We start from the raw sequence: 12737 nt of genomic DNA, 5'->3' as shown, positions 1-12737 counted from the left end.
TTAATTTGTTGTGGATGTTTGAGTCTGCCTCCTCGCACCTCTACCCCACCAGTTTCCTTGCTTTGGGCTATTGTGACTAATGACAAAATGATTTCAAACTAAGTCATTTTTCGGAATTCAAATGAAGCTTAGGTGCTTTCCTTGTCTGTAATCACTGAGTGTCTGCTGAATGCTGATGTTGCCACTCAAATCTCAACATTGCCTCACTCTGACACAAAATTCCAAATTTCCAAAATTCAGGGGCCTCGTGAGTAGTTTTCCTAGTCAATTTTGTGTGAGCTAAGTCAGCAGATTTTTCAATCCATTTGTGGTATGTCACCATGGAAAATGACAACTACTTTTTATATAGTAGTCCTTGGACATCAGTACAAATAACTTGAGTATCATTTGGCTGCTTCACAGTAAGTAAAGTTTTAAGCCCCAAATCATTCTAATTCTGCTTTCCTTTGTGTGGGGGCTGATATATAGAGCACTGAGACTCCTAAAGCATTCTTAGACTTGGTATTGCATCAAGGTAACATACACCATGGGTGCTACCTGTAATATTCTAGAACTCTGCCCCATCAACAAAAGTTGGGTAATCTGGAGGCCAGATAGAACATTTGTGACACTTTCTTTTCAATTTTTTTTTTTTTTTAACTAGGAAGAAGGGGATTTTTTTTTTTTTTTTTTAAGATTTTACCTATTTATTTGACAGACAGAGATCACAAGTAGGCAGAGAGGCAGGCAGAGAGAGAAGAGGAAGCAGACTCCCCGCCGAGCAGAGATCTCGATCCCAGGACCCTGGATCATGACCCGAGCTGAAGGCAGGGGCTTTAACCCACTGAGCCACCCAGGTGCCCCTCAATTTTTTTTTATTTGAAAAGAATCTTGATTCCAAAATATATCCGTTTCAAGAAAATATATTAAAAAATGAAGTAAGTACCTGTTGTGTGCATTCTCCTACAGTGATTAAGAAGATAGTCTTTATACTCTAGAAGCTTACTAATAGTTTTAACCAAGAATAAGAAGATTTGATCTTTGCTTCAGAGTGATAATCCTAGTGGCACACTTCATACCACTCCCTCCATTTCCATAAAGTCTCTTGCTTCTTTGACTCTTTTTTTCCAATCACCTTGGATGGATCCTACCTCTTTGGCTTGGGGTCACTTTCTTTCTCCAGGTGTATTCTTCAAGTCTACTCAATTTCTTTGCTATTTATAGCTTGTCTAATAGTAGATGTTGTGAGAATGTAATAATATATCCTGTCTGAATATAATTTTCAAACCATCAAAAAGAGAATTAATATAAATATAAAATGGATATCAAAGTATTGTCTGACTTATTAATTAATGAGGGAAACACATAAATGGTAAAACTGGTTCAAAATCTTTTTAATGATTATAAATAGCCATTTAAAGAAATGGAGTACTACAGTAAATACTAGGTTGGTATAGAAGTGATTACTATCCTACAGGGCAACAAAATCATAACATAACCTTTGGTGGTCTTTTCTGCTGGACAGGGATATACAAGTTAACACATAACTTCAAAGTGTTTGCACTCAAATCCAATATTAAACAGTAGAATCAAATTCAAGTAAGTTCCCCTACAAGCTTAATGATCCTTGGTGGACTTGTTAAACAATACTCCACTGTGACATTAAAAGGACATGCTGTACTCTTTTCTGATTTCCATGTCTTTAGTCAGTTTCTAACAATGTACCTGACTGTTACAAATACTTAACTGTCTCAAATAATAGGTGTTGTTTATTAAGTTCTTTAATGTCTCCTCCACATTTGTCTATCAAGAGGCTGTAAAATGTGGCAAAGCACTCTGTAAGTAGCTCTCTGTATGACTTAAAGCCAGTCATAACCTCTCTGTTCTTCCTTTCTTCTACACCTAAAATGAGGAACTAGAATTTTAGAATTTCTCTCCGTTTTAAAATACTGTTATTCTTTAAGAATGGAATTATAAAGGGCAAACAATCTTAGTCCTTTAACTAGTATGTGGCGTTAGGCAACAGGGCCCCCTAATGGTCTTTGATGAATTCTGGGCAGGTCAGCCTTCTACTTCTCCCGGAAAGTTTGAGAACTTCCTGCCCACAAAAAGTTTGGCAACACCTTCTTAACACCCTTGATTTAATTGGACTTCTACAGGCCAGTGTTATCTACTGTCAAAGTAATACTGCATAACAAACAAGTACAATGTTTCAGTGGCATACAATAAACATTTACTTCTGCTTTCAAGTCTATGGGTTAATTGGGAAGTTCTGTTGATCTTGATTAAGATTGGCTGGGCAGTTCATCCTCTCTTAGCTGGGACAAATTCATGTGTCTAGTGATCAGCTAGCTGTTGGGTGACCTAGTAGGAGAGCCTCAATGGGGTGACCGGCTCTGCTCCAAAAGATCTTTTTACCAGTTTAGACCTACCTTGTTCTAGTAGTGTTGATGGCAGTGTTTTGAAGGAGAGTGGAAGTGAGGAAGAACTCTTAAGGCCAAGAAAAATGACATACCCATGACTTTCACCACATGTGGGCCTGAGGAAGTTATAAGGAAGCTTGTGGGGAAATAAACTCCATCTCTTGATGGGGGAGGAGTGGGACATTCATATAACAAGGGGGGCATGAATATGGAGAAGGAGGAAAATTTGTTGCAATTTTTGTATTTAATCAATGATATATAGTTCATGATTCACAGTTGGGATTTCAGGAAGTTGTGAAAAGTTGTGGACCTAGAGGGAAAGAAGACAGACTCCTGTAAATATTCTTGTGCGTTCTTCTGGAGCCCACCTAAGTCACTTAGAGCTAATTTTCATCCTTTCAGGTCTTATTGTTAAAATTCGTTCAGTAGGACTAGAGCTGTGTTTAGGGCTAGTTATCTCATATTACTGAAGCGAAGTCATTCTTTGTACTCTACCAAACATTACACGAATGGTGAGATTTTACAGTCTGGCTGGTGCAAACATGCATTATTCCTGGTTTTGTGTGTTTCAGGTACTCTTTCTTCAAATCCTTTTATGGGGTTCTTTTTTTTTTTTTTTAAAGATTTTATTTATTTACTTGACAGAGAGAAATCACAAGTAGATGGAGAGGCAGGCAGAGAGAGAGAGAGAGAGGGAAGCAGGCTCCCTGCCGAGCAGAGAGCCCGATGCGGGACTCGATCCCAGGACCCCGAGATCATGACCCGAGCCGATGGCAGCGGCTTAACCCACTGAGCCACCCAGGTGCCCCGATGGGGTTCTTTTTGCAGCCTTGGGTAATACTTCCTACTCATAAACTGATCTGTGCTTAGCAGAATAGTCAATCAGTGGGGACTCTCTCAGAGTTTTGGAGTTCTCACTCACTTGTTTATTTTTTAAATTTTTTTAGCATATACTTCTCTGTTACTTTTTCCTATGAACTCTAGCTACCTTGACTTCCCCAGATTCTCAGCTCATGTCCTCAATTCAGAGAATCTGGCATATTTCTCCTGGATTCTCCTTTCCTGTTCTGCTGCGTGGAACCCCTTTCAAGTTTGTTTCTTCTTTCTCAAGGATTATAGTTCTATATTGTCAGATGCTCAGTGTCATCAAAAAACAATTGCTTCACATATGTTGTCCAGCTTTAATTTTTCTTGTCATTTCATACAGGAGAATAATTCAATCCCTTTTACTCCAGTCTGGTCAGAAGTGGAAGCCTTTGATTCTTAGAATTTAGTTTTAGGAAAAATATAGGTTTCTAAAGATTATGGGCAATGTAAATTTCTGAGGAAGAAAGCAATACGCAAATTTCAGATTATATTTGAAAATGTGTTTCTTTCCTGCTTGTTTAATTGGTCTGCCATTCCTCTCTTCCCTTCTCTTAATATATTCAGCATTTTGCTACAGTTTGACCTTCACTATATTTTACCTTTTGTTATATTTTTGGCTGCATCATGTGTATGGGTATGCATCTTGTCAATGACAGTGTAAGCTCTCTAAATGTGGATTTACCATATTCTTTATATTCGCTGTTATATGACATTTCAAAATTAATGTTAATTGATTAACTATTATTCCATTCTGTAAAAAGAGACTCAAAATCTGAGGATTAATTGACATTTACAATGTGTTTTGTAGAGGAAAAGTTCAGGGTAAATAATGGTATCTTCAGCTTTTATGTTGGTGTCAGTTTTGTTTTCAATTGTCTCCACCAGAATTCGGTGCCATATGTTAGACTACAATTTCTCATGTGTTCAGCTGAGCCTGCTTAGAAGACTACTCCAAACTGATGTGAAGAATACTTTCTAAACATCTCAGATCTTACTTTGGCTCTATATTTTGTGAGGCTTTTATTCTTTCTCTACTTAACAAATTTGAAGTCATAATCTACAAATACATTAGATATGGATTAAATACTTTCAGCCAACTTGATGGGCCTGGTTTTGAAAAAGGATTATATTTGTAGATTAGACATGTCTCTGTAAAATGAGCCGTCAGTTCATTGTATATGATTTTATCTGCGATATTCCTGTAGGCTGGCTGCTTCTAACCACCCACTTGTGAGTTGGTCTTCTTCCTCTCCTTCCTCACCTCCTCATTTACCTTCTATTTCATGGAATGGTAAGGGGAGAGGGTATAGAAGGCAATTGCAATATACGCTTAATGTATCTTAGAATAAACATAATTAGGAAGAAATTTTTTACAAAAAAATCATGGTATGTTCTAAAGACAGACGTGACTAGTTTGAGAATCATTTGAGCATTGTTTTCCTTCATTAGCATAGGCAATCTGTAGTTGGCTATACTTATCGTGCCTGCCAGAATATAAAGAGAATTAATTTTAATCTTTATCATGCAACTGTATTCAAGTATAATCTTGTCCTACACATAAAATAATTTGATTGGGGGGGGGCTGGGTGGTTCAGTCATTTAAGCATCTGCCTTCGGCTCAAGTCATGATCCCAGGGTCCTAGGATGGAGACCCACATCGGGCTCCTTGCTCAGTGGGGAGCCTGCTTCTCCCTCTCCCTCTGCCTGCCTGCCATTCCCCTGCTAGAGCTCTGTCTCTCTCTGTGTATCAAATAAACAAATAAATAAAAAACCTTACAAAAATAATTGGATGGAAAATAGAGAGTTCCATTTTAATTTAAACATCCTCTCCAGGTAAACAGTTTGAGTTCAGATATTTGCACAATGGTATGATGATGCTGTTTATAGGTCTAATATAATATAATGTAATTTAAAATTAATGCGCCTTTGTATTTTTATTATTGTGGTGACAATGTAAAGTGCATTAAGGTCTCCAGATTTTATAATAATGTGTATGATTGCCTATGTAAGATTATGAAAATAAATTTCAGGGTTTTGGAAATTTAAGCTTTTTTAAAAAAATTTTTTAAATGTATGTATTTATACTCTAAACTCACTGCCTTAGAAAATCCTAGAAAGTACAATACACAGAATGTAATTAATTAATTAATTAATTAAAAGATTTTATTTATTCATTTGACAGAGAGAGACCACAAGTAGGCAGAGAGGTAGTTAGTGAGAGAGAGGGAAGCAGGCTCCCTGCTGAGCAGAGAGCCCGATGCGGGGCTCGATCCCAGAACCACAGGATCATGACCTGAGCCAAAGTCAGAGGCTTTAACCCACTGAGCCACCCAGGCGCCCCCCACAGTACACAATTTATTAGCTGTTAAAGCAATGATGTCATCACATGTTACTGTAGTCTTTGGGAAACTACTGTTCACTCATGAGTGTAAAAGTGAAAAAGACAAATAACATCTTCATATTATGAATAGCTTTAACCTTGCGGACCCTATAAAAGAACCTCAGGAACTTCTCTTCCCCAGAGATCCTCTGGTCATAATTTGAGAACTACTGCACAAGTCAGTTAATGGTGCTATGAAAATTAGCTCTGTCCACAGGAGGTGAAAATCAGAAGCCTAATTCACACCATACAAAAAGAAATAAATGTCAAATGTCAAATGAATTAAAAGTGGTGGGGGCCACCTGGGTGGCTGAGTCAGTTAAGTGTCTGCCTTCAGCCCAGATCATGTTCCCTGGGTCCTGGGATCAAGTCCCACATCAGGCTCCCTGCTCAGCAAGGAGTCTGCTTCTCCCTCTGCCTCTGCTCCTTCCTATGCTCATTCATTCTTTATCTATCTCTCTGTCAAATAAATAAATAAAATGTTTTTAAAAATAAATTAAGGGTCTAAATGTGAATAAGTATAACTTCATTATCTCAGTGTAGATAGCCTGGTGATACCAAGGGGTGATGGAGAGATGGCGAGAAACCATTTGCATACACTCATGGTGTAAAGTTTAAGTAGTTTTCCTGCTTATTTAAAACATTTATTTAACATATGTAATGTTGAATAAGTTTCAAGGGTGCAAATATTCTACAGCCCAGCAATTCTACTTCAATTTATATGTCCCAGAGCCCTTGGAGTTTCCTTTTTTTAAGGAATGTCTTGTACGTATGGATATGGTTATTAGTGTTATTCTGTGCACAAGAGTAAGTACAGTTCTTCTTGTTTATAAAACAAACATACAAACATACAAAACTCATTGAAGGGTATACAGCCCATCACAAAATATCATTTACAAAAAAACTGAACAGGGAAGTTGTACAGCTATCATCATGAGCTCTTAAACGAAAGTCAAGCCTAAGTGTAGTTCATAGTTCTAAAAGCCAAATCTTTCTATAGATTTAAATTCTGATTACTTCTGAAAGTGGACAATATTTTGAAATAGAAGATTTTTGATTGAGAGTTTCCAATACATTCACGTTCTTATTTAGTTAGGCATTTTAAAATTTACATGAAGCTGAGTGGCTATAGCATGTTAATAACAGTTTCTTTTATAGAAACAACTGATTTTAATTATTTACATTTTGTATAAATCTACCTAAAATGACATAATCAATATAATGTTTATTATACTTTTTCAGAACACAAATGCCAATCTGAACATGAGAAAAAGAACAAATGCCTCGGTTCACTCTGAATCGGATGCTGGCCACAGAACTGAGGTGGGAAACCATTCGAGCAAATCCTCCTCAGTTACTCAAGGATCTTCTGAAGCCACATCGCAGTCTTACTTAGCTTCCAGCCCGAACCCTTTCAGCCATCCAAATGCAGCTGAAACGATTTCTGCAGCAAGAGCACCTCTATCTGCTCCTCCTTCTACTCCTGGCAGAACTGGGTATGTGTCCCAAAAGGCTTCCACCCACCGTGTGTTTGGATCAAGACTGGAGCGAATTAAGACCACCGTTAATACCACAGGGGCTCCTGGGAAGTTGTCAGCCACCACTCCTCCTCCCCCTGCTCCACCACCACCTGGATCTGGCACAAGCAAAATAGACAAATATGCCCGTATTCTCTTTCCAGTAACATTCGGGGCATTTAACATGGTCTACTGGGTTGTTTATTTATCTAAGGACACTATGGAGAAATCAGAAAGTCTAATGTAATTTTGTTGCTAGAATGGTTTCCTAAAAGATGATGAACTTAATGCAGAATGCCTTTTTAAATGTTTTTAAAGATAAACCATTGTTCTTTATTAAAATAAAAAGTCTATGTAGTTTTTACATTTAAAAAATTCAAGCCAGTTATTGGGAGAGTTAATTCATTCCTCAGTGAAGAGAGAGTGAGCCATCTTTCGTTGCAGAAAAATGATTTGAATAGAATCAATTCAGCATTCAAATTACATGAATTGCAGACCATCTTGGAAATTTGGGACAAGAGAAATAGGGCTATTAGAGATACATGGCACATACTTATGCATTGAAATTTGAAAACAGACTATGACATCTTTTCATATACACTATGAATATCAATCAACCACCCTAAATTTCCCAGTGGCACTGCCCTTAATCAGAATTGTTTATTGGATATCATATGAGGTAACCTTTGGAGATCCTGCTAGTACCTGCAAGAAAAGGACTTTCCTTGTTAAATGAAACATTTTGAAAAGGAAATGGAGCAAAGCAAATACTGACCAATGAGTGAAACCTCTGCTGCATCTAAAACAAAAACAGAGACCAGGGAAGATGTGTTCCCTGTCTTACGTTGGCCAAACAGGACTTAACCCTTGACTTGAAAATCTGTGCTTTGAGCCAAAGTTTAACTCATTGTATGAATTCTTTTTTACAGTAGTTTATTCAGTTATGTATTCTTAAACATATAGTTATTCAGAGCCTACTGTGTTCCAGGCACTATGCTAGACACTGTCTCTCTAGGAAAGCTCTTTCACCTTTACCTACAATATTACTTGAATAGTAGAACAGTCAGTGCATGCTCACGAACCATAAATTAGCAGAAGATGTTGCATTCTTTAATGGAAGAAATTTATTTAAAGTCTGAGAGCAAATTGAAAATATTTGTTTCTCCTATATTACAGAGGGTAACACATTAGAACTGCTTCACTAATTGACTTCAAAATATAATGAAAATGTGTACAGGTTGTTCTCTAAATGAGAAGCACTGTGTACCTAAGAGTAGAAATCTGGGCACTATAAGATCATATAAATTATTTGTTTCAAATTTGATCAGAATAGTAGGATAGAATTTGATCAGAACCATAAACTCATCAGAATTAGGAACTCAATACAAGGCCTTTTAGATGCTTTTCCCAACATAGATCTATATGGCTGGTGAAATGCTAATCGTCAGGATAGTTTTTGTGTCAGTAGTTTTGTATTTCTACTTCTCTGGAAGTTGAATGTTTTGGGGAAGGGCAGTTTTTGTATGGTTTCACAACAAAGGTGAGTATTTTAAAACTAAAAGAGAAGCAAAGGCATGGAGTAGAGAATAAAAATCATAGCCAAGGGGTAGGATTCTGATGACTCTGGTAAGCAATTTATCAGTATTTTCACGTACTAACTTTTCTTTTTAATTGTGTAGGCTTAACAACTTAATTGAATTTCTTGCAGCTGTCTTATGACACTAAATCTATGTCTAGATTTTGTTGTGTTGCTTCCAGATTTTTCTTCTATATTTCTTTCTTCCTGATCAGGATTGTGTGAATGAATGTGTTCTGGATGCTTGGGGGAACACTTTGATAAAAATGGCTACCTTCCAAACAGAATCTCTTGGTTTTTAGAAAAGAAATCATATTAAGTATTTGCCATTGGTTTTTAAGTTGTTGCATTGCCTTGGAATGGTTGTATATGAGAACTGTAAATTGTGAAAATGCCAAATATTAATTGTGAGTCAAATCTGAGAATTCCTCTTTGGTTATCACTCTAGGTATATCCTAGAACCACTAACAATTTTAAGGCTGAAAGATGCTTTAAAAAATCATCCAATACAAGTCCTCACTTATAAATTGATGCCAGTAATATGAGGCCAAATAAAATTTGTATATGTGTATATATTTAATAAAGAATACTTGTACAAAAGCTTATCATAAGTGATTTTATGAATGTGAGTAGATTTCTAGCCTTGAGGACAATGCTTGAAATTATTATTGGAAGCTATGATTATTTATTATTCCAAGAAATGACCTTATTTCTTTAGTGAGGAATATACTCCTTGCTTATCCATTGGTCTATTCTTAAGAAATATCTTATGGCTTCCTTTATTTTTTTTTTAATTCTTCTCCTATAAATACCACAGATTTTAAATGGGTAAAAATTAATGATGTTAGAATTGCAGCCCAGGGATCCAGGTGAACCTAATTTTTCTTCTTTGTATGTGAAGAAGATTTTAAAATAAATCAGGTAGCCAAATAAGGAGAAAGGGCAAAATTAATTAAGGATTCTTAATTGTTAATGTGAAGAGTAAATTGACCAGAAAGTCTAATCATTAGAATAAAAAGGAATTATTTCACTTGCACATGATGTTTATAATAATAGCAATAATAATGCATAGTTTATTTTCTCTAATTGAATTTCATTATATCGAGTCATGGCTACTTTTTTTTTTTTTTTTGGGGGGGGGGGTCATCATTCCTATCTTCCCAATAACTCAGAGCTATGTTAAACAAAACACTTCTGTGAAGAACCAGTCACTTTTTACCAATAGCAAATCTTACAGTAATCATTAGGAGAGCTCAAAGTCTTGACAATTTGTGAAGAAGTCTGGCTGAGAATGGTAATTCTGTATATCTTATCTTTTAAAGATGAAATTCAGAACTGTCTTACTCAGTACCAGTATCTATATCCTAGCTTTCCACTCCAAGTTGAACCTTATACATAATTACTTCCAATTTACTCCAGGCATGACTAGGTATAATAGCATACTTAAATGGTTAATCTGCAGTTAAACATGACTTGTATTTGTTCATATACAGAGTATTTGGACAATGTATGTTTTAAGTCAGACCCCACAAATCTTGAATCAGAGTTGGCAGAAAGTAGAGCCACTCTCTTACCTACTGATGGAAATGAATCATAGAGAGGCTGATGACAAAGACAAAAGCAAGGGACTGGAATTAACTTTGAAAGGTCATTTTTCAGTCACTTCACCTTAACAGTAACCATGTTTCAAGCAATAAGTAAAATATTTGTTTGTGGTTTATTTTACCCATGAACTGGTCAATTCTGCCTGACCTAGAAAAAAATCCCCACTCCGTTTTCCAATTGTCCCCTCTTCAAGATTTGTGAATAACCTGCAGTGAAAAACACCAAGTGAAGACATGGATGACCTCATTTCAGGTTCTGACTGTATTTTGATTTTAAAGGAGTCACTTAGGGGCACTGGGTGGCTCAGTCTCTAAGCATCTGCCTTCAGTTCAGGTTTGAACCCAGGGTCCTGGAATCAAATCCTACGCCGGGTTCCCTGCTCAGTGGGAAGCCTGCTTCTCCCTCTCTCAGACCCCCTGCTTGTATTCCTTCTCTCGCTGTCTCTCTTTCTGTCAAATAAACAAATAAAATCTTTAAAAATGTAATAAAGGAGTTGCTTAACCTTGCTAGGCTTGATTCCTTATTTGTAAGAGGAGGGGAGGATTAAATATTATCTAAGCTTTCTTTTAATTTTAATATTTTCTGATTCTCATAGTAGACTAAATACAAGCATTTCTTAGAATAGATACACTCAAAACTTTGTGCCACAAACAGATGTTTCTGGGGAAAAAATCCCGATTTTAGTTTTACTGCCTAATTACTTATAAGCTCATGGCTTGACTCAAACTAATGTTCCCTAACCTTAAGAAAATAAAACCAGCTTAAAAATAACCCATGACCCTCAGACCAACTAAGAAAACAAAACCAAAACAAACAAACAAACAAAACATCCATCTCCATTTAGATTAGATATTTTCTTTCCTGTGGAATATTTTATTCTTTAAAGAATTTGGGTTTCTCTTTACTGGGTATTTATTCATCCTTACTAATTAGACTCCTGCTTCATATTATATATTATGCTCATTTTTAGGTATATACAGAGAAATAAAACTGGTTTCTTTCCTTTTATGTGGTCCCAGTCTGGTAGTGATAATAGGTGTGTAGGCAATAACTATAGGGTAAAATAAGTACTTCAGTAGTATTGAGTAGGCTAAGACTAGAGTGGTATAAGTGAACCCTCACCTAAAACACAAAAAAAATATAGAGGGGTATCAAAAACCTTAATAATCAAGATAAATAATATTTTGAAATAATATCTTTTAAAAATCAAAATTCATAATCCAAATTCTTCACCTGCATGTTTTTTCTTTACCCCAGTTCATTCCTGACATGTAGGCTCAGTCTTTTCAGTATTTGAGTTACTGGTTCAGCAGAAACCAGGAAAAACAGTAACTTTGTAGTCAATGTTATCCAACTGTATATTGTTTACTTTATTGTAAATACTGGTAAACAGTGGTCAATAAATAGTTTTATATTCCAAAAAAAATCAAAATTCATTAAAAAAACTTATGATTAACAAAATACCCAAATTTGAAATAAATATTGGATTAGTATTAATATTTTTTTCTTTTCCATCAAGCTTTACTATTGTTTAACCTGGCCCTGACCCAGAGGGTGGAAAAGGATGCATGTAATTTTATAACTTTGTTTACGGGGAGGAGAAAAGAGTCATGGCAGGGAAGGCTTCGCGGAGATGATTTTGAATGGAATTGTGTGAAATAATTTGGAGGTCCAGCTCCTCTGCTGACTTCTGCAAACAAACAAACGGAGAAAAAAACAAACAACAAGAGCACATTTTTTACCACCTCCTGAAGCATGAAGAACTCTTACTACAAATTATATGAAGTGGTAGGAGGTAAGATGAATTCAGGGAAGTGAAAGATGGTGATGTTGGAAAGACCTGCTGGAGCTGGATTAGAGAGTTTTGTGTAAATTACGAAAGAAATTGGATTTGATTCTGGACTAGTGGCAATTTATTGAAAATCTTGCAAGATAATAAAATGAAAATGAATATGCTATGCTTCTGCTTTAGAGAATTCACTTGATTGCTGTATGAGCTATGGAACAGAGGGCCATGAATCTGGAGATCATTCAAGAATGGAGATGTCTCATTTTTCTTTTCTCTTCCAGTTAATCTTGGCATTTCATTTCTTTGTTTGAGTCCCAATGACTTCATTGTCATTTGTGAAAATGATACATAATTGTTAAAAGTGAAGATAGGCATTGCAGAAATTTAAAACGATCTCAAAATCCTACCTCCAAGAAAGGGTTAATATTTCATGAATATCAGGCCAGATACTTCTGTATAAATATAGTTATATAGAAGAGTAGAGTGAGTGGTTAAAAGACAGTTTTATAAAGTTAGGAGCCAAATAGTTCATAAATAAATGTTGCTAAATAATTTTTGAACATTGACTCTACCTTTATCTAAAGTTAAGATTAAAAATACT

General features: G+C 35.9%; 1 protein-coding gene across 1 annotated transcript in view; it reads left to right on the top strand.

Moving 5' to 3' along the window:
• Window positions 1-10687, top strand: part of GABRA4 (gamma-aminobutyric acid type A receptor subunit alpha4) — a 68916-nt gene extending 58229 nt beyond the window's left edge. Inside the window, exon 9 of the mRNA XM_004764917.3 lies at window positions 6892-10687. Within this exon, the coding sequence (XP_004764974.1) occupies window positions 6892-7413 (522 nt within the window). The 3' untranslated portion in view covers window positions 7414-10687. The remainder of the gene's footprint in view (window positions 1-6891) is intronic.
• The last annotated feature ends 2050 nt before the right edge of the window (window positions 10688-12737 follow it).

Source organism: Mustela putorius, unplaced genomic scaffold (assembly GCF_011764305.1).
Source record: "Mustela putorius furo isolate JIRA1106 unplaced genomic scaffold, ASM1176430v1.1 tig00000430_pilon_pilon_pilon, whole genome shotgun sequence".
NCBI classification, from domain to species: domain Eukaryota; kingdom Metazoa; phylum Chordata; class Mammalia; order Carnivora; family Mustelidae; genus Mustela; species Mustela putorius.
The sequence above is the reverse complement of the archived record's forward strand: the minus strand, read 5'-3'. Positions and strand labels throughout refer to the sequence as shown.